This window comes from Cervus canadensis, chromosome 6 (assembly GCF_019320065.1).
Source record: "Cervus canadensis isolate Bull #8, Minnesota chromosome 6, ASM1932006v1, whole genome shotgun sequence".
Classification (NCBI taxonomy): Eukaryota; Metazoa; Chordata; class Mammalia; order Artiodactyla; family Cervidae; genus Cervus; species Cervus canadensis.
In genome coordinates, this window is record NC_057391.1 from 81,552,154 (window position 1) to 81,579,624 (window position 27,471).

General features: G+C 48.5%; 1 protein-coding gene across 1 annotated transcript; it reads left to right on the forward strand.

Moving 5' to 3' along the window:
* The first annotated feature begins 1,129 nt into the window (after positions 1 to 1,129).
* Positions 1,130 to 25,566, forward strand: LOC122443881 (feline leukemia virus subgroup C receptor-related protein 2-like). The gene is made up of 10 exons (XM_043472605.1): positions 1,130 to 1,684; positions 5,808 to 5,949; positions 8,579 to 8,719; positions 14,455 to 14,522; positions 15,705 to 15,808; positions 18,730 to 18,840; positions 19,921 to 20,026; positions 20,177 to 20,288; positions 20,861 to 20,904; positions 24,614 to 25,566. The coding sequence occupies exons 1-10, from the start codon at positions 1,130 to 1,132 to the stop codon at positions 24,689 to 24,691; spliced, it is 1,461 nt and encodes a 486-aa protein (XP_043328540.1). The 3' UTR covers positions 24,692 to 25,566.
* The last annotated feature ends 1,905 nt before the right edge of the window (positions 25,567 to 27,471 follow it).

Below are 27,471 nucleotides of genomic sequence, written 5' to 3' on the forward strand. Positions count from 1 at the left end.
AAATGAGTGAATACCGTAGACAGATTTAGCACAACACAAAAATTTGTGTGTTTTTAATTGTTAAGATACCTGACACTCCTGGAATGCTTACTACCTGCCAGGAATTTTCGAAGTGCTTTCAAATCTTAACCCACTCAAGCCTCCAAACAATACTGTGAGGAAGGTACCATTATCTCATCGTCCTTCACAATGCCATCACAGATTTTCAAAAAAACGGAGACACAGAGTTGTGGAGAATCTTAATTTACAGAACACAGCTAGGAGCAGCTGGGCTGGTGTTTGAAACCAGGGAAGATCTGGCCTCTAATCTCTCAGGGCTGAAATAAATTAGTGTTTGAGGACTTGACTTGAGGGTTTACCTTCTGGGATGGGCTGCAGACCAGCAGGGGGCAGTCTAGGGCTACCTGGCTGTGGAGACCACTTAACAGTATGTGCTGTGCTAGGCAGTTCACTCAACTTTCACTGGGTCTTCAGCATCTCAGAACTCCCCCTCTCCCCTCCCACTTAGGTCCCCGCGCATAGGAGGCCACCCAGGAATCCAAAGGAAAGAAGAACCCTGCCAATTAGCTGCAAATCTGAGTTCCCTAACAAAAGACCAGGTCTGGGGGAAAAGCAACTAGGAGACAAGTTTTCCGTAACTCACCTTTATCCCAAGAGCACAACCAGCCTGGGAAATCTACAGATTTCTCTTTATACTGAAAGTCTAGCAAAAAGGGTTGGGAATTAGGGTGGGAGAGTGAGGTGGAGCCAGGCCCCAAAGCCCGCCCCAGAGCTATCAGAGTCCTGCAAAGTTCTTGTGCAAGGAGATAACTGTTTTGGATGGGCTGAACTGTTTTTGATGGCCAGAAAGTCTTGGGAGGTTTCCAGGACTGGCTTGAGGCATTTTCCACCAGCCTAGGGGATAGTAGTCAGGGACAGAGGACATAAAGGCCAAGTGGGAGCAGAACTGGGAGGTGAGCACAGGGAGCCCCACTCTAGGCTCTTTGGTAGGCTCAGGCCTCCCTTTATTCTGTGACTCTAGGACAGGCGGGGCAAGTGGCCTGAGGGCTTCAGAGAACTGGTCACAGCACTGTCTCTAAAGACTGCTGGAGTCTAGCACGTGCTCAAGGTTCCGGTAGAGGTTGGAGTCATGGCAGATGAAGATCCCAACCAACAGGAGCATGATGGCACCCCTTCTCAGATGCGCCCACTCGAGGCAGAAGCCCGCGGCTACACCCTATTCAGAGTCTTGGACAGAGAGTTCATGATCAAGGTGAGCAAGCGCCGGTGGGTGGTGGTCCTGGTGTTCAGCTGCTACTCCATGTGCAACGCCTTCCAGTGGATCCACTACGCCGCCATCAATAACATCTTCATGAACTTCTACGGGGTCAGTTCCTTTGCCATCGACTGGCTGTCCATGTGCTACATGCTGGTCTACATCCCTCTGCTCCTGCCGGTGGCCTGGCTCTTGGAGAAGTTCGGCCTGCGGACCATCGCCCTCGCTGGCTCCTCTCTCAACTGCCTGGGGGCCTGGGTGAAGGTGGGCAGCCTGCAGCCACATCTCTTTCCAGTCACTGTGCTGGGCCAGGTCATCTGCTCCGTGGCCCAGGTCTTCATCCTGGGTATGCCCTCCCCCATTGCTTCCGTCTGGTTCGGAGATGATGAGGTGTCAACTGCCTGCTCCATAGCTGTCCTCGGCAATCAGGTGGGTGGAGGAGTGGGTGTTCACTGGGGACTGAGTGTTCATTGTACCGAACTGCCTCATTGTGTGAAAGCTGTGTTTTCCGACTGCAACAGTGCTTGCGACCCTGGGTGAAGTGTGGCTGAGTCTGACTAAGTGTGATTGAGTGACTGTGTGAGAAAAGTGGGGAGACAGAAGGATGGGCCTTTCCTGTCACCCCCGGTATCTCCTCCGCAGGCAGAAAGCCTGCTGTCGCCGTCTTTATGATCTCATTCCTCAACTTACTTCACCAGCTTGAACCTGTGAATTCTGCACTGCTGTTCTTTCTTGGGGAGTAGCCCCTGGGCGTCAGCCTATTCTGTGTCTTACTGTCTGGCAACCATCCAACCAGCTTTCCTCAAGCGCAGCATCTCCCATACCCCGTGGAAAGCAGAGTGGGGCCCTGGTGTTGCTCTCACCTTCTTTACACACAGCTGAGGCCAGGACAGCGGGAGCAGAGCCTGGTGCCAAACATCTTCCCTGGGGGTTACAGTCGAGGGCAAGAGGATGGGATATAACTGTTGCTCTGATTTCCAAGGCCTGGAAACCACGGAAAGTCCTGGAAAGCTCGTATATGAAGCCTTTGTTTTTCCTTCATTCTGAAAGGAGAATCTTAAATTTTTTACATCTCCGTGAGTTTATGGGCCAGAAAGTTGGGCATGTTATGAACCCGATTTTTAAAATTGTGTTGAAGTAGACATATTTTACCCAGTCACACATGTACAATTCAATGGCATTAGTTTCAAAAGGTTGTATAAGAATTACCAATATATGTACCCAAAACTTTTTTTCTTCATCCCCAACAACTCTGTACCGGTTAAACAACAACCTGACCTTTCCCCCTCCTCCTGCCTCTAGTAAGCTCTTCTACTTTCTATGAATTTGCATGTTCTAGGTACTGCATATAACCAATATCAAGTAATTTTGTTTTTTGAGTCTGGCTTACAAACTCTTTTTTGGTATGCTGATAAAACTAAAAAACTTATTATAATTATTGTTATTTTACATGTTTTGAAATTGTGGGTCATATAAGACTTCTAGGTTGAGACTTCTAGGGCAGGTAAAGAGGAACTGAATGCCAGTTCTGGTTTCTCCCTCATGCAAAGCCCTCAACAAAGATGGGTGGGTGAGCTCAGAGGCTGGCCACTCCGGGAAGGAAACTAGACCAGTGCTCCCTCAAATGGTGCCCATTTACCTCACCTCTGGCTCCAGGACAAGCTGCAGATGCCTGGGCCCTCACCTGGACTTGCTAATCAGATCCTCTAGGGAAGAGGCCAGGCGGCTGTGTTTCCACCTGGCTTCCCAGGCGAGGTTTGTGATCAGACGTGTGATCACCAGGAGAGAGGAGCAAGGTGCCCTGGGAAGGCGCCCTCCTGCCTGGAGCCGGGTTCCTGTCAGGGCTGGGGTGTCTGTGCTGCGGTAGGATGGGCCGGTTCCCAGGTGGAGGAGCTGGGATCTCAGTCACTCTCCAGATTGACACGGGAGGGTGGGCTTGGGGCGGCGCTTATAATTCTGATTCACTTGAGATTCTGAAAATATCCTGGAACCTTGGGGAGTGCAAGGCAGGGTGGTAGAGGCCCTGCACGCCTGCGAGGTGAAACCACAGCAGAAGCTTCTAATCTTTAGCTCAGTGCACTGCATGGGAGGAGGCTCTGGGAGCCTGGCCTGACTTCTGTCCTGGCCGTGTTGCCTTGGCAGGCAGTCTTGAGGGCCTGACGATTCTGTGGAATCAAGTCTCCGTCTCCAGTTTCCTTCTCCCTCCACCTTCCCACCCAGCCTGTCCCATAGTAGATTGTGGACCAGGAAGCTCCACACCCTTGTCCCTCCCACAGATACATGAAGTAAACTAGAAAGTGGCTAAAATAGCTTTCTTATGGGAGTTTTTCAAAGTCAACAACCAAACACATGCCCAACCAGGAAAAAGCCACGTTCAAAATGATAGAAAACTTAATGGAGGTTTTGCTCACCCTTGCCCTCCCCTCTCCCTATCCTGTGTTTGCCAACACCCCATTCCTTTCTGCAAACCTAACACAGCAGAGCAGACCAAATTTATGTTTTACCTAATGGTACTTAAAAAAAATTTTTATAGGAGTATAGTTGATTTGCAATGTTGTGTTAGCCCCAGGTGTACAGCAAAGTGAATCCATTATCGATATACATATATCTACCCTTTTTAAACTATTTTCCAAAATGGGCCATTATAGAGTATTGAGTAGAGTTTTATATAGTAAGTGTTATGAGTTCAGTTCACTTCAGTCACTCAGTTGTGTCTGACTCTTTGCGACCCCATGGACTGCAACACACCAGGCCTCCCTGTCCATCAACAACTCCCAGAGTTCACTCAAACTCATGTCCATTGAGTCGGTGATGCCATCCAATCATCTCATCCTCTGTCGTCCCCTTCTCCTCCTGCCCTCAATCTTTCCCAGCATCAGGGTCTTTTCAAATGAGTCAGCTCTTCTCATCAGGGGGCCAAAGTATTGGAGTTTCAGCTTCAACATCAGTCCTTCCAATGAACACCCAGGACTGATTTCCTTTAGGATGGACTGGTTGGATCTCCTTGCAGTCCAAGAGACTCTCAAGAGTCTTCTCCAACACTACAGTTCAAAAACATCAGTTCTTCTGTGCTCACCTTTCTTTATAGTCCAACTCTCACATCCATATATGACTCCTGGAAAAACCATAGCCTTGACTAGACAGACCTTTGTTGACAAAGTAATGTCTCTGCTTTTTAATATTCTATCTAAGTTGGTCATAACTTTCCTTCCAAGGAGTAAGCGTTTTTTAATTTCATGGCTGCATTCACCATCTGCAGTGATTTTGGAGCCCAAAAAAATAAAGTCTGACACTGTTTCCACTGTTTCCCAATCTATTTGCCATGAAGTGATCTTAGTTTTCTGAATGTTGAGCTTTAAGCCAACTTTTTCACTCTCCTCTTTCACCCTCATAAAGAGCTCTTTAGTAGTTCCTCTTCACTTTCTGCCATTAGAATGGTATTATCTGCATAGATATGAGGTTGTTGCTATTTCTCCCAGCAATCTTGATTCCAGCTTGTGATTCATCCAACTCAGCATTTCACATGATGAACTCTGCATATGGGTTTCCAAGTGACTCAGTAGTAAAGAATCTGCCTGCAATGTAGCAGACATGGATTCAATCCCTGGGTTGTGAAGATCCCCTGGAGAAGGAAATGGCAACCCACTCCAGTATTCTTGCCTGGAGAATCCCATGGAGAGAAGAGACTGGCAGGCTACAGTCCAAGGGGTCGCAAAGAGTTGGACAAGACTTAGCGACTAAACAACAGCAACTCTGAACAGAAGTTAAATAAGCAGGGATACTGCTTTGTCATACTCCTTTCCCAATTTTGAGCCAGTCAGTTGTCCTATGTAGCGATCTGTTAGATTCTCGACCCAGATACAGAATTCTCAGGAGACAGGTAAAGTGGTCTGGTACTCCTATCTCTTTAAGAATTTCTCACAGTTTGTTGTGATCCATACAGTCAAGGTTTTCATGTAGTCAATGAAGCAAAAGAAGATGTTTTTTCTGAAACTCCCATGTTTTCTGCATGATCCAGTGAATGTTGGCAATTTGATCTCTGAATCCTCTGCCTCTTGGAAACTCAACTTGTACATCTGGAAGTTCTTGGTTCTTGTACTGCTGAGCCTAGCTTGAAGGATTTTGAGCATTCCACATTTAAGAGATATCATAATGATATTTGTTTTTCTCTGTCTGACTTATTTCACTCAGTATGAGAATCTCTAGGTACATCAGTGTTGCTGCAAATCACATGATTTCATTCTACCTTAGAGATGGGCGTATAGGAACAATTGTTCAGTAGTTTGCAGCCAGAGAAGAGCCAGCTTGCATTGAGAACCCCAACTATAATTTTTTTAATAGGATTGATACTGAAGGCTGTCATAAATGTACATGACTTGAATTGTGAAGCAAAAGAAAGATATCTACGGTGTCTTAAGAAGGAAAACAATCCCTGTTTGTGTTCTAAGAAAGAACGGAAGTTGGGGATTATGATTCTGATTAGGAGTGTGTTAAGTGTGTATGTCACCTCTTGGACACTTATACTACAATTGGTTCTCTCTGTCTTCCATAGCTTGGAAATGCCCTTGGGTTCTTGGTCCCTGCTGTCTCGGTACCCAACATCGACAACCCTGATGAGCTTGCTTACCACATCAGCATCATGTTCTACATAACAGCAGGTGTGGCCACTCTGCTTTTCATCCTTGTCCTCATCGGTAAGGTCATTAGCAGATTTAAGGGGTCGGTGGGGACGGAGGGAGGTCCTGCTGACTTGGGTGAGGACCTTATGAACATGACCCTAGAACACCATTCTAGGTACCGTGTACTCTATAAAATGTATCTGCAGAAATTGGAGGCTGGGCTTCTGATGGTCTTCCAGCCTTATAGCCTGAGTAGTTACTGCTCATACAGTGCTAGCTGATCCTGTGTACTTTGTTAGCTGCTCAGTAAGGTTTAGCGTCAAGTTTCCTAGCGCGACCTCATTAGAATTAATGGGCAGCCTGCCGATTCCCTTGATGAGCATTTAAGATGTCACAGGCCCTGTGCTGAGTGTGCCTGATCTCATTGACTCTTCAAGTGCCCTGTAGAGGGGGTACAGTTCACCTAACTAAGAGGAAACTGATACTTGAGGAGAGTGATAGTATTCAAGATTAGATATTAAGTGGCAGAGATTGGATTCAAGCCTAAATTGTTTAACTCCATACTCTAAAGTTCTGGAATAAAACAGGATTGACCTGCAAACACTAGTCCTCTCATACATTCACCTGAAAATACCTGGGGACCACATTCTAAAAATACTTTTAAAAAAGGTATATAAGATAGGCTTATTATGGAAAAATCTAGAAAATACAAAAAAAAGCATAAAGAAAAGGGGTCACCATTGTACCAGCTAATCCCAACCAGCAACCTCTAATAACTACTATTAATTTTATATGAATATATGTCTAAACATTGAGATATTTGGTTAATATGATTTATATCCTCTTTTATCATGAGTGATACCACACAGGCTGTGATAAATTCAGAAAGAGTGCGGGAGAAGTGTTCATTTTCAGTGAATCATTTGTCTTTAAAGATTAACCAGCTGTCTCTTAATATCTGAAAATTCCACCACATATGTTAAAGTTTTCCTTCCTTCCCGCTGGCCTCACCTCCAGAGTCAAACAGTTTTATGATCACACACCTCATCCATCTGTTCTCACTGTCATTCCCTCCCCGGGTCCAAGCTGAGGAGGGGCTGCCTGTGGCTTTTCAAAGCTCACGGGATCTCTTGGATGGAGTTCCTTGTTGTTCCTGGAAAGGTGGGAAGCTGTGAAACTGTGGCTGAGAACAATCTCAGCCAGAATTGAAGTTTCAAACTGTAAATTACCCAGTTGTAAATCCTTGTTTATAGCAAATGACGGCCTGGTCTTCATTGCAGTTGAGATCTGAAGGTAGGACATTTCTACAGCGTGACATTTTACTATTAATCACACATAGTGGTTGACTGAAAAGAACTGAAAAATCTTATCTGAATTGTGGTTTTCAGTTGGCAAGTCCCTGAGCAAACCCTGCCATTACAGATACTAAAAAACAAAACAAAACACCTCTTTCCTTGATTTCTTTCCCCTAATAGAAAACTTGGGACCAAATTATTAGCTCAGCTGGTCAAGAATCTGCCTGTAATACAGGAAACCCTGGTTCGATTCCTGGGTCAGGAAGATCCCCTGGAGAAGGGAGAGGCTACCCACTCCAGTACTTTTGCCTAGAGAATCCCCATGGACAGAGAAGCCTGGCGAGCTGTAGTCCAGGGGACTGCAAAGAGTCAGACACGACTAAGCACAGCACATACACGTAATAGAAAGGGAGGTGAACTGGCCAGTTAATGGATGAGAGGTTCCCAAAGGTGGTAAGTTGTTCAAGACTATTTCCAGAGAAGGAAGAAGTACGGCCCTATAGTCTGGGCTGGAGGGTTGTCTGAGCGGGGGGATCATTTGATCTTCAAGAGATTAAACCTCATTTCCAGACCTTCCTCTAAATGGAGACAGTCTCCTGACCTTTCCCAAGTGTTCTTATGGAGGCTGGGGGTGAAGATGGTGCCTCAGCTGGGGGACCCATTTAGGCAGACCGCTGGTTAAACTGATGTGGCCCCCAGAGAACTGAACAGCAGTCAGTGCAGTGAAGTGGATTGTACCAGCTGTACTGAACTCAGAACATAAAGAGGATGGTTTTCCCACTGTCCCTCCCCGGTCCTTCCTATCAGAGGCCCCGTCCTGCAGGAGCATGTGTTAGTCCTCTGGTTTCTCAGGAGGCAGATGTCTGATTCCCGCTCTGAGAAATTAGGGATGGACTCGAGGTCTCTCCAATAGGAGCAGCTCCTTTCCCTTACTCAGGGAGTTTTTATTGGCAGCATGTGCCAGGCTCTGTGCTCAGCATGGGCAGCCCAGCCCTTTCCTGGGAGGAGCTCTGGGGCTGAGTCCTCATCTGGGCTCAGTAATCCCAGAGCCTCAGTTCTCACTTCCTTTCTGTCCACTGGTTACTTTGGGATTTTTCAGTGCTCTGCCATTTGGTATTTGCCATTTATTGCAGGACTTCTTTATTCTTGAGCACTGCCTGGAAAGTCCAATGATCGCAGCTGTCCAAAGGTCATTAAGAAAAAGTAGTCAAAGGACCAGCCCCTCAGCCACAGACAGTGAGATGCAGCTTCAAGAGAGGAGACTCTAGAGGATTTAATCAAAGAATTAATATTTCTTTTTGGAGTCTGAGCCCCTTCTCAGATATGGGAGTCAGCTCTTATCCATGTGTCAGCTCTGCAGGAATAGGACCAAGGGATTTGCAATGATTTCTCTGTTTTTTTCCTTTCAGTGTTCAAAGAGAAGCCTAAACATCCCCCCAGCAGGGCCCAGTGCCTGAGCTATGCCTTGGCGTCTACTGATGCTTCCTACTTAAGTTCCATCATCCAACTATTCAAAAACCTCAACTTTGTGCTGCTAGTCATCACCTACGGTAAGACGCACGTGTGTCTCGTCATCACCTATGGTAAGGCGCACGTGTGTCCGAGGTGCACTAGAACAGGGCATGTGAGACCAGAGACCTGACGTTTCTGTGCATCTTGCTGTACTCATTGGAAAAGACCCTGATGCTGGGAAAGATTGGGGGCAGGAGGAGAAGGGGACGACAGAGGATGAGATGGTTGGATGGCATCATCAACTCGATGGATATGGGTTTGGGTGGACTCCAGGAGTTGGTGATGGACAGGGAGGCCTGGCGTGCTGTGGCATGGGGTAGCAAAGAGTCGGACATGACTGAGCGACTGAACTGAACTGAACTACTGTTTCCAGATCCCAAATGTATATGTAAAGTCATCATTTAGGGTTAAGCAGAAGAGTCATGTGTGCCCCAGAGTCTTCCCTATTCCTTTAAGTTTACCTAGGAAACCATTCCTTCCCCTGTCAAGTCAGTTTAGTTCTCTGACCAGGGATCGAACCCACATCCCTCTTACATTGGAAGGCAGATTCTTAACCACTGGACCACCAGGGAAGTCCCTGTTGGGAGTTTTTAAGTCACTGTTTTTTTTTTTTCAGTACTCGCAATTGGTCTGTTCATATTTTCTACTTCTTCCTGGTTCAGTTTTAGAAGGTTGTGTCTTTCTAAGAATTTGTCCATTTCTTCAAGGTTATCTATTTATTGGCATATAGTTTTTTATAGTAGTCTCCTTGTGAAACTTTGTACTTATGTGATGTCAGTTTTAACTTCTCTTTTGTTTCTAATGTATGATTTTGTGTTCTTTCCCTTTTTTCGTGATGAATCTAGCTTAAGGTTTATCAATATTGCTTATCTTTTCAAAGAACCAGCTTAAAAGTCCCTACTATTATTGTGTTACTGTTGTTTTCTCCTTGTATGGCTGTTAGCATTTGCCTTATATATTTGGGTGCTTCTATGTTGAGTGTGTATATATAATATATATAAAATTTTTATATATTCCTTGATCATTATGTAGTGTCCTTCTTTGTATCTTGTAATATTCTTTATTTTAAAGTCTATTTGTCTGATATGAGTATTGCTCTAGCTTTCTCTTGATTTCCATTTGCATGGAATATTTTTTTTTTCCATTCCGTCCCTTTCAGTCTGTGTGTGTCCCTAGATCTGAAGTGGGTTTCTTATAGACAGCATATATATGGGTCTTGTTTTGTATCCATTCAGTCAGTCTATGTCTTTTGGTTGGAGCATTTGATCTATTTACATTTAAGGTAATTATCAATGTGAATGTTCTTATTGCCATTTTGTTAATTGTTTAGGATTTGTTTTTGAAAGTCTGTTTTCTTCCCTTCCTCTTTTATTCTCTTCTCTTGTGATTGGATGTCTATCTATAATGATGTGTTTGGGTTGCTGTTTTTGTTGCTGTGTATCTATCGCAGATTTTTGGTTTGTGGTTTTCCTATCTTTTCATATAGCAGTCTATACATATACAAGACTGTTTTAAGTTGCTGAGCTTCTGATTTCAAGTGCATTTCCAATATCCTGCATTTGTGCTCTCCTCGCGATTGCTGGTTTTGATATCATATGTGTGTGTGGATTATTTCCTACCTTTGTGTTTGTCTTTTGTCTTTCCTAGTGAGCTTCCCCATTTGCAATTTTCTTGATTCTAGTTGCCTTATTTTTTTCCCCTGCCTAGAGAATTCTTTTAGAATTTGTTATAACACTGGTGGTGCTGAATTCTTTTAGCTTTTGCTTATCTGTAAAGCTTGATTTCTCCATCAAATCTGAGTGACCTGTCTAGGTAGAGTATTTTCGGTTGTAGGTTATTCCTTTTCATTACTTCAATTACATCATGCCATTCCCTTCTAGCCAGCAAAGTTTCTGCTGAAAAATCAGCTGATAACCTTCTGGGAAAGATTTGAGGGCAGGGGTGAAGGGGCGACAGAGGATGAGATGGTTGGATGGCATCACCAACTCAATGAACATGAGTTTGAGCAAACTCCGGGACATAGTGTAGGACAGGGGAGCCTGGCATGCTGTAGTCCATGGGGCGGCAAAGAGTTGGATACGACTTAGCGACTGAACAATGACAACCTTATGGGAGTTCCCTTGTATGTTATTTGTTGCTTCTCCCTGGTTGCTTTTAGTAGTTTTTCTTTGTCTTTAATTTTTGTCAGTTTGATTAATACGTGTCTCTGCATGTTCTCCTTGGGGTTATCTTGTATGGGACTCTCTCTGCCCCTTGGGCTTGAGTTAGAGTTTACTTTCTCATATTAGGAAACTTTTTGACTATAATCTCTTCAAATATTTTCTCAGGCCCTCTCTTCTTTTGGACCCCTATAATACAAGTATTTGTATGTTTAACATTGTCCCAGAAGTCTCTGAGACTGTCCTCATTTCTTTTCATTCTTTTTTCTTTATTCTGTCCCACAGCAGTGATTTCCATCATTCTGTCTCCCACCTCATTTATTTGCTCTTCTGCCTCAGTTATTCTGCTATTGATTCCTCCTAGTGTATTTTTTTTTATAGCAGTTACTGTATTGTTCATCTCTGTTCTTTGTATTTCCTAGCTTTTTGTTGAACATCTCTTGTAACATCTCAGTCTGTGCCTTCATTCTTTTTCCAAGTGTGGCATTTTTGCAAGAGGAGATGAGCTCAAGTTCTTCTCCTCTGCCCTCTTTTCTGGAATCTAGGGGCTGCTTTTGGTTTAGATGCCTAGTGCCTCTTCCTCAATGTGTGCTGGCTGTTATCCCAGTGATATGGGGTGTGCAGTTACAGCAGGCCTTGCGTGCCCCCAGGACAGTGGGCACAGGGCCTGGTGCCTACTCATGGGTCTCCTAGTGGCAATCTGTGCCTGCCCCTGGAGCCCACCAGGACAGTGGTGACTAATGCTGTCCTTGGACCTCCGGTAAGTGGTGTTCTGTTTCCTGGGCATGCTCACAGGGAAAGAAGCTCTTACGGTGGTCCTGCCCCTCTCCTCATGTGCCCCCAATAATAGCACCTTGCCTCTCTGGCAGGCCCAAGCATCTTCTAAGTATACCCTCCGTTGCTGCAGTCACCTATTCAGGCTATTTTCACGCAGCCAACCCTGGTCCTCTCCCCAGGTCTGACCCCTGAAGCCTGAGCTTCATCATCCATTCCCTGCCCGGACCAATGGAGGAGTATCTGAGGCTGGGAGGGGCCGTGAGATGGTGCTTACCTTCTGTGCGGGTCATTCTCCTTTCTGCCTCTGACAAACCAGTTGCTGTGCCCTCCTCCTGGGCTCAGAAGCTCTTCCTCCATCCAGTCTTATCCCCGTGTTGGTGAGGAGGCTTCCCCAGGTTCGGGAACCTTCCCTACTTCACAGCTCCCTTCTGGGGCAGAGGCCCCACACTGACTTCTCCTTTGTGGAGGTTTTCTCGTCTTTATGGAAGTCTGAGGGCTTCTGTCAGTGTTCAGTAGCTGTTCTGTGTGATTTGGTCCATTGCAGGTGTGTTTCTAATGTTTTGGTAGAAGATCAGCTCCACGTCCTGCTCCTCTACCAGCTTGTTCCCCTTCCTGGGCCATCTTCTCACCCCTGTTTGGAAGCCCTTCATTGTCCTTCTCTGAGCACAGTGACTCTTTCCACTGGCCTGTCCTTTATGGAGATCCTGGCAACCGTGCCTCTGCATGAGTTACAAACTATCATGGCTCCTGGGAGGGGTTAAGGCAGGGTGGGGGGCATGCCCACATTTCCCTGCACTGAGCCATCAGCTTGGGGGCAAAAGAGAATGGCTTCTGAGTGGTTCTGTGGCCTGGGGTCCTGTGGACTGGCTCCAGTGAAGGGGGTGCCTGAGGCTGCCATGCCTGGGCACCGTGTCCTGTCTTATGTCCTTCTAAAAGGACCTAATGCCAGGTATGCCAGTGGCAGTCGTGTGAGCCTCAAAATTAGCTGAAATTAAAAAGACCCATGTTGAGTCTTCCAGACTGACATCTGTGTAATTGTTTTTCAAATCTGAGTGTAGCTTTCACATCTATAAATTTGGAAGAGAATATGAACTTCCCTGGTGGCTCAGATGGTAAAGCATCTACCCACGATGCGGGAGACCTGGGTTGAATCTCTGGGTCAAGAAGATTCCCTGGAGAAGGAAATGGCAACCCACTCCAGCACTCTTGCCTGGAAAATCCCATGGATGGAGGAGCCTGGTAGGCTATAGTCCATGGGATTGCAAAGAGTCAGACACGACTGAGCGACTTCACTTCACATGACCTACTTTCTAGGGTTATTAGGATTGTAAGTTGTTTAGAAAAGTCTAGTATATAAGGACGTGCCTCTACCCTCACCACCAGCATCACCAGCATCACTGCCACCACCACCACCACTATCACGATCATCACCATCACCGCCACCGTCACCACCACCATCACCACCATCACCATCACCACCACCATCACCATCACCACCACCACAACCACCACCACCACCACCATGACCATCACCACCACCACCACCATCACCACCATCACCAGCATCACCATCACCACCACCATCACCACCATCACCACCACCACCACCAACAGCATCACCACCACCACCACCACCAACAGCATCACCACCACCACCATCACCATCACCACCACCACCACCATCACCATCACCACCACCACCACCATCATCACCACCACCACCACCATCACCACCACCACCATCACCACCACCACCACCACCACCACCATCACCACCACCGCCATCACCACCATCATCACCACCACCACCATCACCACCACCACCATCAACAGCATCACCACCACCACCATCACCACCACCATCACCACCATCACCACCACCATCACCACCATCACCACCACCACCATCACCACCACCACCACCACCATCACCACCACCACCATCAACAGCATCACCACCACCACCATCACCATCACCACCACCACCACCACCACCACCATCATCACCACCACCACCGTCATCATCAGCCATCACCATTAATTCCTGAGGCTGCCCTGCCTGGGCACCGTGTCCTGTCTTACATCCTTCTAAGTGGACCCAATGCCAAGTGTGCCAGTGGTAGTTGTGTGAGCCTCACCATCATCATAATCATTATTATGAAGGGAGGGTAGGAGGCCCTTTTCTTTGGATCAGTTTTAGTCTCATCTTGGTTACAAAGTCACTATATGGTTTTGGACAAATGGCTTCATTCTCTAATGACACCGATTACTACAATATATTCTAGGTGCTCCATTTACTTGCTGGATGAATCAATGAATCAGGAGAGTCAACTAGATGTTCTTTAGGGTCCTTTCTGATTTCAAATATAAGATTTTGGGTGATATGAAATGTGAGAAGAGAGTTGACAGAGGGGTGTTGGAAAGAGGTGACAATCTATTTGCAGAGGGAGTGTTGTCAGGGGTCAGAGGTCTGGAGCATTCTGGAGAGGGCATAGGTCATCAAGAGGAGGTAGAAGGTGTCCAGTAGTTTCACTGAACCCTTAGGTCAGGCCAACCCTTAAGAGGGATGTAGACAGTTCTGACTGAGAGTGATAGGTACTTTCTGGAGCCTGTGTCTCCAGGACAGAGCTAAAGGGATGAGAAGGCAATGCTGTGTGGTTAAGAAGAGAGTAAAGTGATTACTTTTGGTTGTTTTCAAGCACTTCTTCTTCTCTGAGGGCACCACTCCCACTGCAAGGAGGTGAGCGTTTCTGACCTCTCACCTCTGGGGGCAGAAGTCAGCAGTGGCCCCAGCAGGAGAACGACCCTAATGCTGTGTTTCTCCCTGCCTCCTTCAGGTCTGAATGCTGGTGCTTTTTATGCCTTGTGCACCCTGCTGAATCGCATGGTGATCTTCCACTACATGGTAAGGGTGTTCCCCAAACCTGCTGGGTCCTGAGAGAAGGTGATTTCTAGTCTGGGCAGGAGCTGGGGCGGCAGCATGCTATGGTGTGTGCTCCAGGATTTGAAGGGAGGCAGCTCTGGGTCTCAGCCCCACCACCAATAGAAATCAGATGTGTGATAAGCTGGTTTACCATCTCTTAGCTCTCATTTTCTTTTCTCAAAAGAAGCCTAATTACTTATTGAAAGATTAGTTGAGGCTTAGAAAGTAAATACTAAGATATATATATGTAAAGTACATAACATGGTGCCAGGCAACATAGTAGGCAAACACATACACACATAGACTCGCAGATAAAATGTTTAAGTTGTGAAGTGTGGACAAGGTTTAATTTTAAATGCTTAGTGGCTCAAGGGAAAGCATGCTGTGAATGTTTCCAGAACCAGGAAGGGCTGGGAATGGGACTCTGAGTATTTAGAATCAGGAATCCAAGGCCCAGGCCTCTTTTTTAAAAATCAAGGGTCTCATGCTTGTGGGAGAGTGGGCCACTGTGCATGAGTGTTCATGTTGGAGGTTGACAGATCTGTGTTCAAATCCTACCTCTGCACTTAATCAAGGCCTCATGACCTTGGGCTAGTGGGCTGATCTCACTGTGCCTCAATGTCTTCACCTGTAAAATGGGGGATATTGATTCCTAACCTTATGGTGGAGAATTAGGAGAATTAAATGAGATGATGATATAAAAATCCCCAGCATGGTGTCTGGCTTCTAAAAACACTTTAAATATGTATAATTATTATCTTTCTATCCCTTTAGTACTGATAGCTGGGAAAAAAAATCTATGAAATCTTTGGGTATATATACAGTTATTCCATCTTAGAGATGGGAATAATGACAAAGATTTCCTATAAAGATTATATTTTAAAAAATCTATCTAAAAGTGGTTCTAGGATAGAATTTATTTTCCCCCAGGATTCAGTATGATCCAGACATATCCAGGGTTATATTATGTTGGGAGGAGCAATTATTCTAGGATTCTGTCCCCACTGGCAGCTTCTTATAGGTCATCTCATTCTAATACTTTCTGAGAACTAGCTCTAATGGTACCCCAGTTACTTGCCTTTACCCCTTTGCCTGCTGGTGACTGCTCCCCATCAGATGTCTTGTTCCATCCTTGAGTGATCCTTGGGGCTGTGGTTTTTCCAGGGGGAAGGTGTGATAGTTGGAAGAATCGGCCTGACCATTGCCATTGCAGGAATGCTTGGGACTGTGATCTCAAGCATCTGGCTGGATAGGAGCAAAACCTACAAGTAAGTGACTCTTCCTCTTAGACTGAATTGAAGACCATGTTTTGAAATGACATGTTCATTAGGAACATGGCTCCAAGGATGTGATTGCAGCAGCTGGGGTCTGAGTGGTCAAGGAGAAAGTTCAAAGGTACCTTCTTGGAGGCTCAGTTTCCTCATTTATAAAATGAAGGAAGCAGTGCCTGCACTCTGGGGACCATAGGAAGATTAGAGACAGAGGACATCAGGCCTGTCTGAGTTCCACCCCAAGCAGATCACGGAAGAAGCAGAGGAAGGAGAAAAGAAACATGGGAAAGGATCAGCAGTTGGACGTGTGTGGAAACGCCAAAGAGTGGGGATGAGAAGGTGGTTCCGTTGCCAGGTTTCCATGGCTCCCTCATGGACCCCATGGGGTTCACCAAGGTGCTCTGTGCATCCAACAATTTTCAGTGTATTACCTTGCAATTGCTACCACATCATTGGTAAATACTGTGATATGGGTTAGTCCTGATTGCCCAGTGCATTTCTAAGAGCCACTAAGATTTTAGTAGATTGAAGGCTAAACCAGGATGCTTACTAAAAACACAGATCCCTGGGTTCCACACCTCATGGATGTCAATTCAGGAGGGGAGTCTGCATTTAGAAATCAACCCGGATGCCTTGATTCAGTAGCCAGCCTTGGAGAAAGTTCTCTGAAAACAGAGGCTCAACTTTTGTGTGTCCTGTGCTCCGCATCTGCTGGGTGTTCAGTTAATGCGGCTCAGTGGGGCAGCTGCCTGGGCTGTCCTGCGTTGGGCAGGGCAGTATATTCTGGGCTGCTTTGTCAAGGCCTCCAAAGTTCCCAGTGTCTGGAGGCGACAGACAGCGGCAGACCTGTTCTCTGCACACAAACCCGCTTCTGTGAGGCTCTGGTCAGACCAGGGCTCCCTCTGGCTGCCCTCATCAAAGGCCAATTGAGGCCCTCCCTGGGGATGTGGCTGCCTGGCCAGACACAAGGAGGAGCCCGGCTAGACCTAATTCCTGCTGGTGGAGCTGGGCTGCAGCCTCGTTTCTGCCATATGCTGGTTGCTGGTTTCAGGCAGTGAGGACTGGCCTCCCTTGAACCGGGGAACAGCAGCATCTCTTTTCTGGGCTTGATCTGTGGCAACAGAAAGGAGGGATTGGAATGTTTGCTGGGCCAGGATGTGGGCAGCCAGATGATTCAGATGAACAAGAAAAGAGAGTGAAAATACAGTGAAAGGGCTGGGAGGACACTGCAGAGTCTAGCTGACGCTGGTTGTAGTGTCATTTGATGTCTGCATCCTGCAGTCAGCATGGACATTCTTTCCGCTCCACTACTTGGGCAGAGAAAGGGTGGGGGAGCTCTGTCATCTGGGCATTTTGGTGCCTGTTCCTTCTCCCTGAGGCTCCCAGGTGTGTCTCCTTTGGTTTGGAGATGGAAATTGGATGGTCAGGTCCATTTATGTCTGGCTGAGGCTACAGATAGTTTTGCAGACAGGCTAGTGGTTTAAGAAGAAGCTGTGTGTAAAGAAATATGGCAAAAGGTGAGCTTATGGGGTCAGCAAGGGAGATGGGTGCCCATGTGGCTGGGTTCTGCAGCGGGAGGGCCTGTATCTGGGGAGCAGAGGGAGAAGAGATGGAGGCCCTCTGACCTCAACAGATGCTTTGAAGACCCAGGAGGGAGGGGTGTCCTGCAGAGGCTGTTACTCTTTTCCAAAGACCAACAGGGTGTTAGTATTCCTGTGTGGGAGAGTAGAAAGAGCACAGATTTCCCATCCCAGCTCTGAGTTCATACCTTAGCTATGCATTTACTGTGTGGGTAACTTTGGACATGTAACCTGAGCCTCACGTTTCCTCTTTGGTCACATTCAGGATAGCTGTACAGACTTTTCTTGCACACCTTTTGTAATAGTTGAATGAAATACTAACTGCATGTAAAGGGCTCAACAGAATTCCTGGCCTCCAATCACTGCAGTATCAGTTTGACACAAGCACAGTATGCACCTGCCGGCCCCACTGTGTTTCTGGCTTCAGCAGAGATGAGGGAAGGCTCTGAGCTTTCATGGTCTGAGTCCTGATGCTCGTGGAGGTGCCGAGCCCCTGACCTCAGTCAGGAGGAGGGGGAGAGGGTGGCGGTCCCAGTGCAGGAGTCAGGGCCACAGCAGTCCTGGGTGGGCCACCTGGGGGGCGAGGTGCGTGCAGGGGCACGAGCAGGGTGAGCCTGGAAGAGAAACCAGCCCTGCTGGGCCTTCTGAGGGGCCAGCGGGGGGACACGCGCCGGGAGTGGGCGCAGCTTTCTCCCTCAGGCTTTGGAGTCAAGGGCTCGTTCAGGGCTGGAGAATGTTCTCTCCACTGCACTGTCAGGAGTGGAGCAGTTCAGATTCAGCGGGGAGAGCTGGGCTGCACGTGTGGCAATAGGAAGGACCCGGAGACGACAGACTCTCAGTCAGGTCCCTGCCCGGCATTGTCCGGGGGGCGGGGGGCGATGCAGACAAGCAGAACGGGCTTCTGGGGTTGCCTGCGTGCCACCGCCTCCTGACCACAGCTGATGTGTGTCCCATTTTCTTTTTTTTTTTTTGGGTGGAGGAGAAGGAGACAAGAGCTGTGCCCTTCTTTTATGTTGGTAGGATGTGTCAAGTCCAGGTGCAGAGTGATCTAGTTGAGAGGGGTCTAGAGCAGAACACACATGCCTCAAGACGCTTTATACTGTCCTGGTCTGATCCTTGGTAGCTCTGAGCACAAGAACTATTTGTGTGAGCATGGGTCTTATTTCCACTAACCACATGGACACAGTGTTCATGTGAGTAGATGTCCCAGCACACAGCAGAGGACCTGACATATAGTAGGTGCCTGAAGGATGGAAGGGAGGGTGGGTGGGAGGGAGGAAGGAAAGATCCTGGTGAAGTCTGTGGGCCGTCACTTAGAACCTTCGCTTTTCTTTGTAGGGGGACCACCCTGGTACTCTACATCATGACTCTGGTGGGCATGGCAGGGTACACAGGGACCTTGAACCTGGGACACCTGTGGATAGTATACATCACTGCTGGGATAATTGGGTAAGTTTCACCTCTCACCTGCTTTAACTGGAAAGCACCACCGCATGGCTCCTAGAGCTCTGGCCTCCTAGGAAGCAATAGGAATCCCTCTGCTGCCTCTCACTGACCTCCAGAAATATGGAAATGGTGGCCAGAGGTCATGTTCACTTGTCAGATTTCAGAAGGCTCCCTGGGGCTTCCAAGCCCATCCACGCTGATGAGGTGGACCGTGTCCTTCACAAATCTCTAGGAGGCTAGGAAATGTCTATATGAGCTCTGCCTGGGACAACAAGGGGTCACAGAAAGCACACAGGTCTGGGAATCAGAAAGGGTGGATCCTAATGTCATTTATGCCGGGGACTATCTAAAACCACAGGCATGTCACATAACTGCTCTGAGACCCAGATGATAAGAGTGGCCTGCCATATGTATGCAGTTGTTAGAAGTAATGAGAGTGATTACAGATGTGAAAGCCACAGAAGGTGTGGTGCAGATGTCAGATCACAGAACTGGCCGTCTGTTATTTTCTAGACCTGTTATATGAGAAAGAACCTGTCCACAGGGCTCTCTGCTCATTGTCACCTCCTAATTATTTTCCTGTGGGCCATACATGAGTGTGTGTGTGTGTGTGTGAGAGAGACAGAGATAGAGAGATAGAGATTGGGTCCTTAGCTGGCGCCTCTCTGGAGGACACTCAAGACTCCGAGGCCCTCCTCTTGAGTCCCAGAGAGCCATGGAGAGGCTGGTCAATATCCAGGACTTCCCCTGCCAGCCCAGGGCTGTGTACCCATCACACAGCAGGTCTCAGCTGAGGGCTGAACACTCCAGGCGGACCAACCCCTCCTGTAAATGCTGACCCGGTCTAACTGATGGTCGGATGCAGAAGGAGCAGGGCTCCCCAAAGGGCCCCTGAGAAAAGAGCCTCAGCTTCTTTCTGGCCCACAAGGGCCCCTGTTTCCTTGGCCTGCCTGATTTTCAAGGGCCTGGAATGTCTTGATGGGAAGAAAGAAAGCAGGCAAGGTCATTGTACGGAGGAGATGGGCTCCTATCCTCCTTGCTCTGGAGTCCTCCATTACCTTGTTTCTGTGATCTGCTCGTCAGCTTCTCCATAACTGGCTATCTCACTCTGGGATTTGAGTTTGCCGTGGAGCTGACATACCCGGAATCCGAAGTTGTGTCGTCTGGCCTCCTCAACGTGTCTGCCCAGGTAGGCCTCTCACTGGGTGGTGGCCTTGAAGCCGTGGGTCCTTGTTCCCTCCCGGGCTCGGCGGGTGCAGGGGCTGCATACGGGCAGCTCAGCTCCCCTGTGGGCTGGTTGCCTGGACCCTTGGTTCCAGTCTTCTCCGTGCCTCTGCAGGTATTCGGGATCATCTTCACCATCTCCCAGGGCCAGATCATGGACAACTACGGAACCATGCCTGGGAACATCTTCCTGTGTGTCTTTCTGACCCTTGGAGCAGTGCTCACTGGTGAGTCGGGGCCTCAGGACAAAGTGATGCTCTGGCTGCGCCTGAGTTTATGCTGTTGGCAGATTCAGACCTCAGCGTCCTGATTGATGACACAGATCCGGGACTCTGGTGCAGAGCTGCAAAGTGGAGGGCTCGTGAGGAACTATCTTTGGGAGGCATGAGCATGGGCTTCGCCCCCACCCCACCCCCAACAGACCCTTTTGGAACCCCGCACTGTGACACTGACCTCCATAGCTCTTTGACCTTGGCCAAGTGGACCGACCTCTGGGAGCCCCACTTTCCTAGTCTATAGGTTGGAGATTGCTGTGAGGATTGGAGCACTGTGTGCAAGCTCCCTGCAAATATCAGGGGTCTGTGCATGGAGGCCAGCGTCATCACTGGCTTCTTCCTGTCTGGCACAGCAGTGGTCCCCCAGGCTCTGCCAAGGTGGCTGATGGAACCTCCAGATCCCTGGAAGGTCTGAGGGAGGTGGGATACTCGTGACCCTTAGGAGAGTTCAGGGCTCCCTCTTGTGGATGAGCTTGACCATTGCTCTGCTTGATAACTTGCCCTTTGTCATCCCTTGATCTTAGCATTCATTAAGGCAGATCTCCGGAGGCAGAGGCTCCTGAAAAATGTGAGTATGTGGGAGCTGCCGGGCTGAGATGTGGACACAGACTTTGCTGAGGCTGTGGCCTTGGGGGGAGGCGGGGGAGCGCCCGGGGACCGGTGGCTGTGAGAGCAGCTCAGCGTCACACACGTGGAGACGAAGGGCTTCCTCCGTGGGGCTCAGCCCCGCTTTCCTGCTGCCCTCTCCGGGTTTTTCTCCCACTTCCTCCCCTGCTCCTGGCCTCCCTGCTCTGGTCCCCAGAGCTGGTCCCTGTGTCAGTCTGCCGAGCAACACCCACCCCGGGGTCCTGAGACAAGTCCCGAGGCCCCGGCTCCTCTCCTCTCATCCTCGGATGGGTGACTGGGGAGGAAGGCTGGGGGCTGGCTCCACCACCCCGTCATGGCGGTGGTGGTCTCCAGGCCGTGGCGCTCCTGGCATGTCCCCTCAGGCAGTGCCAGGGGACGGAGAGACCGGTGGGTTGCCAGCAGGGCTCTAATAGGTCAAGTCGGGAAGCAGGCATTGGTGATGAAAGGGGAGAGGACCAGGAGTTTGATCTAGGACAGAAAAGTGCTTCCCAGTTGCTCTAATGGGCTGTGGAGTATTTTAATCAAACTGCTAGGTTTCAAGTCTGAGTCAGGATGGAAGGAATTTTCAGCTCTAAGAAGGAGCATAGTAGGATATATTCCTTTAAAAACAGAAAAAAAGACCTAAAGCTTATTGCAGAGGTAATACATGTTTCTTTGTAAAATAACTTTAAAAAATACAGAAAAGGGCCCCGCCCCCGCCCGCTGTGCGCGCGCTGGCCGGACAGCATGGCGGCGGCGGCGGGCGCCCCAAAAAAAAAAATTAAAAAAAAAAAAAAAAATACAGAAAAGTGTAAAAATTTAATGGTCACCTGTAATAGCATCAGTTAGAGATGAGGTACTGTTATTTTTGCATTTCTTATATGTGTCTGTGTCCACATATAATAGTGTACATGGCTGTATTTTTAAACAGAAATGGAATCTTGTTCGATGTGCTTTTTTCTCTTTTACTTGTTGCCAGTGTTTTATCAGGTTGTTTCTTACGATACACTTTCCCCCCCAACTTGCAGCATACCTTTAATGACTGCACAATGTCCTAATAACTGCACATGGATAAACACGATTTAATAGTTTTCTTGTCCAGGAATATTTTGCTTTTAAACAATACTGTGATCGATGTCCCAGAAGCTGAATCTTTGGGCATGTTCTTCAGCAAAGTATTTCCTTGAGTAACGGGTCAGTGGTCATGCCCACTTTTAAGACTTTGATATGTATTACTCAGCTGTCCTCTAGAAAGGTACTGTCAATACTACTTGTTTACATTGCCCTCAGAGTATGTAAGGTCAAAACTGACGTATTTACCTGCTTGAAAAATCTTTGCCAATTTCCATAAGAAAAATTGAATCTGAAACTGGTATATTTAGGCCTTTTGATGATGGGATGCTCATCTTTAGGTCTTTGTTTGTCCTCTGATCTCACGCTTTGGAGTTGGCAGGCGGCAGCAGGGAGCAGGTGGGGGGAGGCGCCTGCGACAGGTCGTTCAGTGGGGACACAGGGCAAGGCCGAGACAGGAGCGGTCTCCTCAGGAGCCTGTGTGAACCCTGGCATCACCCCTGTGGAGATGGTCTGGTCCCTGTGCCATCCATTGTGAGCCTGGGTAAAAGATGCCTGTGATAACAGGATGGATTCTAGTAAAAATGTGTCCATTTGAAATGTGACCCATTGTGTGAAGTGATACAAATTTTGCTATGTTTACTTCATAATCTGTGTTTCCCTTTCAGATTTAGGGAAATTGAAGTCATAGGTGGCTGATATTTGTAGCAACCAGAGATAACTTAGTAAGTAACATTTTAGTCATTTCCCTGTGTGTTTCCTGTGGGTATACTGTGCCTTGGGTTTTCTACCCTGCTTGTTTCCTTAGGAGAGTCTGACAACGTTTCTACACCACTGCTCCTCAAACCCCACATCTCCATGTACACATTTTCATTTCCTCCTGTGACTACCTAGGTCGGCCCACACTTCCCTGTCTTACAGGCAGAGCCTTGTCCCTGGGGACCTGGTTTGTTACCCGGTAGGCGGTGAGCGCTCAGTCTGTCCGTGAGGACTGTGGGAAGCAGCACGGGTCGGACCAGGAGGCCAGCGGGTGCAGGCGCTCACGGTGCTGTCCTGGATACTCCCCAGCTGTCCGCACCCCCCTCGCTCCTGGGGGGCCTGGTGGGACGGGGGTCAGAGTCCCGCGGGGCTGGGCCCAGGGAAGTCAGGGCTGTCAGGGGCGTCGTGAAGGAGCCGTCATTTCCCCCACCGAGGTGGCGGGCGTGAGTGGGACCTGCAGATCGTCCCAGGACTTCAGTCTCAGCAGCAGGGGACAACAGGGCAGGGAGTGCATCAGGCCAGAGCTGCTCTTTCTGATCAGTGAGGTGGGTCATTGGCAGAAAGAGCCAGAACTTCCAGTGGGTCAGGACTGATGCTGATGATGACAATCTGTGTTTGGGTTTCCATTTTTCTTCCAGTTGGTAGTTCTCAGCCCCAGAGACACTAGGCCCTATTTAACTGTGACTTCAAGGTGATGGCGCTGAAGGAGGCGAGTGTGTGTGCATGAGTGTGTCAAGACAGGAGGTGGCGTGAGTGGTTGAAGTCGGCTGCTGGCTCCTGAGTGAGGGCTTCTCAGGGCTGAGGCCGAGCTGGTGCCAACAAGTTAGCAACATGGAGAACCGGACGCTGGATCTCCCGCTGTTGCCTCTGCCACGGGCTGCCCTGGGGGTCGTGGCGGGTGAAATGCCGTTTGTCCAGCTGATGTGGCCTGCATGTGCTCCGCCAGCCTCGATGGTCAGAGCTGTGTGGGGCTCGGCCTGTGCTCGAGGCCTTGTTGGGAACGAGATGAGCCCCTGTGAGAAGAAGCAAAGTGTTTCTAAAAAGCAGACAAACACCCAAGGTGGCAGTCAGCACCTAGGAACCTCAGAGCATAATCTCCAGGGCATATTTAAATCCCACCCAGCTAACAAGTGTGACCCTGAATGCCTTTTAATTCTGTGCCATCGTCCCCAAGAAATCTGATGACAAACTGACCCAGAGTCTCTTTTTCTGTGGGGAAAAGATATTCACATGTAAAGTCTCTTTTTCTATGGGGAAAAGATATTCACATATAAAGTCTCTTTTTCTGTGGGGAAAAGATATTCACATATAAAGTCTCTTTTTCTGTGGGGAAACTATATTAAATGTACATACTTTGAGCCATACTGCATACTGTCTTTATAACAGTTCTCTGTGCATCTGTTCCACACACGTGGTAACCATATTCCTCACCTGGGGGCTGCCCTGACCGGGGGCAGTCAGCACTCCTGAGGGGGGTGCAGACCTGGCCCTTCCACAGGCATGCGGGGGCCCATCCAGCTGGGGTGAGGCTGTCAGAAGGGGAGGAGGGTGACGGGAGCTCAGTGGCACTCACAGTGAGATGGTCCCTGGAGGCTGTGGTGTCCCGGAAGGCTGGCCTTTTCGCTCCTCCTTCGCTCCTGTCGTGATGGTGTGTGTGTTGGGGGTGGGGAGCTCTGTGCGTGAGCGGAGCCCCTGTCCTCGTCCTTGTTCACTGTCGGGGATGCTGAGTGCCTGGGGCTCTGGTCTTCCCCCAGATTCCAGACGCATGGGCAGGCAGATACTCAGCAGGCTGGAGTCCCTGCCTCCTCACCCCAAGGGCCGTCCCCTTGTCTGTCTTGTAGAAACCCCAGGAAGGGGAGGAGGAGGAGGACAGCAAGAGCAGCAAAGCCCCCACCACTGTCGGGGAGGAGCGTTTCTGAGAGACGGTGGAGGAACGCCTCAGGGGATCGGACCACCCCCCACCTCTTCAGCCAGCCCAGCTCTGCCTGCCAGCCCCATGGCCTTCACCCGAGCAGCTTCTGGGGGAACTGGGAGGAACATCTCTGTCTTAAAGGACAGAGCCTCTGCCTCCTGGAACCCACTCCAGAGTGTGCCGTCTCCGTGGGGGAGATGCACTTTCCAGCACACAGGTGGGGGCCCTGCCTTCCCCCTGCAGGTTCTGGGAGCTGGGGAGGCAGAGAGAAGCCTGGAGTCAGTCCTGGCTGCTGCCTCAACTTCCTGCTTCAGCCCATCTCTAGGGAGATGTTCTCCAGAGGAAGGGTGAGCCCAGCCCACTGTCTGTCTCCTTCACTGCAAACTCACCTGGATCATTCCCCCCAAGAACTGCAAAGGTCTCCCGAGAGATGAAAGGAAAGGAGAGGTAGTCATTGAATGGCCCTTGAATGGCCCTTGGGTCTGCTGGGTTAGGTAAGCGTGTCCACCTCTGGTGGCCACAGTGTTTGCAGCCCCAAACCCTCTCCTCATCCCTCTTCCAGCGACAATCCTTTCTCAGACTTCCTGAATATAAAGGGACTCCTTTCAACCAGCCCAAGCTCACCTCCCCTGCCTTGCCTGCATCTGGCTCTACTCACGGGCTTGGGAAGAGTCACCTCACAATAAGACGTTTTTGCCAGTTCTCCTGTGCCGTGAGCTCTGTAATCAAGACCCCTATGCTGTGTGTTGTGCCCACTGCCTTGGCCGCAGCGCATTGGCGTTGCCTGCGTGGAAGCGGTGCTTGGGCCGGGGCCGGGGTGAGCCAGGGGTGCCTGCGTCTGTGTGCACAGATGCTCTGCCTGAGAGAAGTCAGACTTCTGGCAGGAGGACCGAGTCAGGGGTGGGAGGGAAGTGGGGAGTGGTGGTTTTTACTTTTTGATGAGGCCAAAGTGCTTACTCTTCAGTCCCTCAAAATACATAAATAAAATGTTTACTGAAACTATTGCTTTATTTTAAAATATAATTAGTTATTATGGCCTGTCTTGTCATTTGTTGGGGCAGAGATGGCTTTGGGGGTAGGAATGGGAAGGAAGGGTGGGGGGTCCATACCATGAGATGTTGTCATCGAGTGGGTCATTATTTTTTAAGTTTTTTTTATTGGAGGATAATTCCTTTACAGAACTTTGTTGTTTTCTGTCAAACCTCCACATGAGTCAGCCATAGGTATACATACATCCCCTCCCTTTTGAACCTCCCTCCCATCTCCCTCCCCATCCCACCCCTCTAGGTTGACACAGAGCCCCTGAGTTTCCTGAGACATACAGGAAATTCTCGTTGGCTGCCTATTTTACATATGGTAATGTGAGTTTCCATGTTACTCTGTCTATACATCTCACTTGCTCCTCCCCTCTCCCCATGTCCATAAGTCTGTTCTCTATGTCTGCTTCTCCATTGCTGCCCTGTAAATAAATTCTTCAGTACCATTTTCTAGGTTCCATATATGTGCACTAGAATATCTTATTTCTCTTTCTCACTCAGTTCACTCTGTATAATAGGTTCTATGTTCATCTACCTCATCAGAACTGACTCAAATGTGTACCTTTTTATGGCTGGGTAATATTCCACTCTGGATGTGTACCGTGACTTCTTTATCCATTCATCTGTTGATGCACATCTAGGCTGCTTCCATGTTCTAGCTATTGTAAATAGTGCTCCAATGAACAATGGGATACATGTGTCTTTTTCAACCCTGACTTCCTCAGGGTATATATATGCCTAGAAGTGGGATTGCTGGGTCATATGGTAATTTTATTCCTAGTTTCCTAAAGAATCTTCTTACCGTCTTCCATAGTGGCTGTATCAATTTACATTCCCACCAACAGTGCAAGAGCCTTCCCTTTTCTCTACACCCTGTCCAGCATTTATTGTTTGTAGACATCTTAATGATGGCCATTCTGACCAGTGTGAGGTAATATCTCATTGTGGTTTTGATTTGCATTTCTCTAATAATCAGTGAGGTTGCGTATATTTTCATGTGTTTGTTAGACATCTGTATGTCTTCTTTGGAGAAATGTCTGTTTAGGTCTTTTCCCCCCTCGTGGGTTCTTTTTAAGATGAGGCTGCAGAGGTTACACCTGGCCTATTTGGGGACTGCAACTCAGTGCCTAAAATGTGGCTGGGACTGCTTTCCATACAGTGTCCACACGAGGACAGTTCACCGAGTGTGCCTGCTGCCAAGAGCCCACTAGTCTCTGGCTGTATCTCCAAGGGTGGTTGGAATGTCTCTTCTACAAGCACAGCAATCATGCAGCAGATTGTCTGGGCCGGAATCCAGTTTTGTTTTCTGCAGTTCTGGATTGTTCCCCTCCCTGTCACTCTTCCCTTTGTAATGCATTTACCTTATGGGCGTTACAAGAATGGGCTGAAGTCATCACTTTCCTGGACATTTCTTCTCTAGCGAGCTGACTATGTCTGGGGCACTCTGACACCCTATCTGCCAGCAATCCTTAGGCCAACAAACAACACTAGGATTCCACTTTAAATCACCTGGGAAGGGAGCCAAGCCTGGGCTGTTAGAGAAACCTAATAGCCAGAGTATCAGCCAGATACCACGGATCTATTTTTCTAGGTGGGGACATGAGGCCTGGAATTGCTACAACCACTTTCGGTACCATGAAGGAAGCCAGCCTGTGGATGAAGCCAGCACAGGAGGGCGGAGTCAAAAGAACGCCAGAGAAATGGAGCTGAATCCTGGTCAAACCATTCCTGAAGCCCACAATCCTCTTTC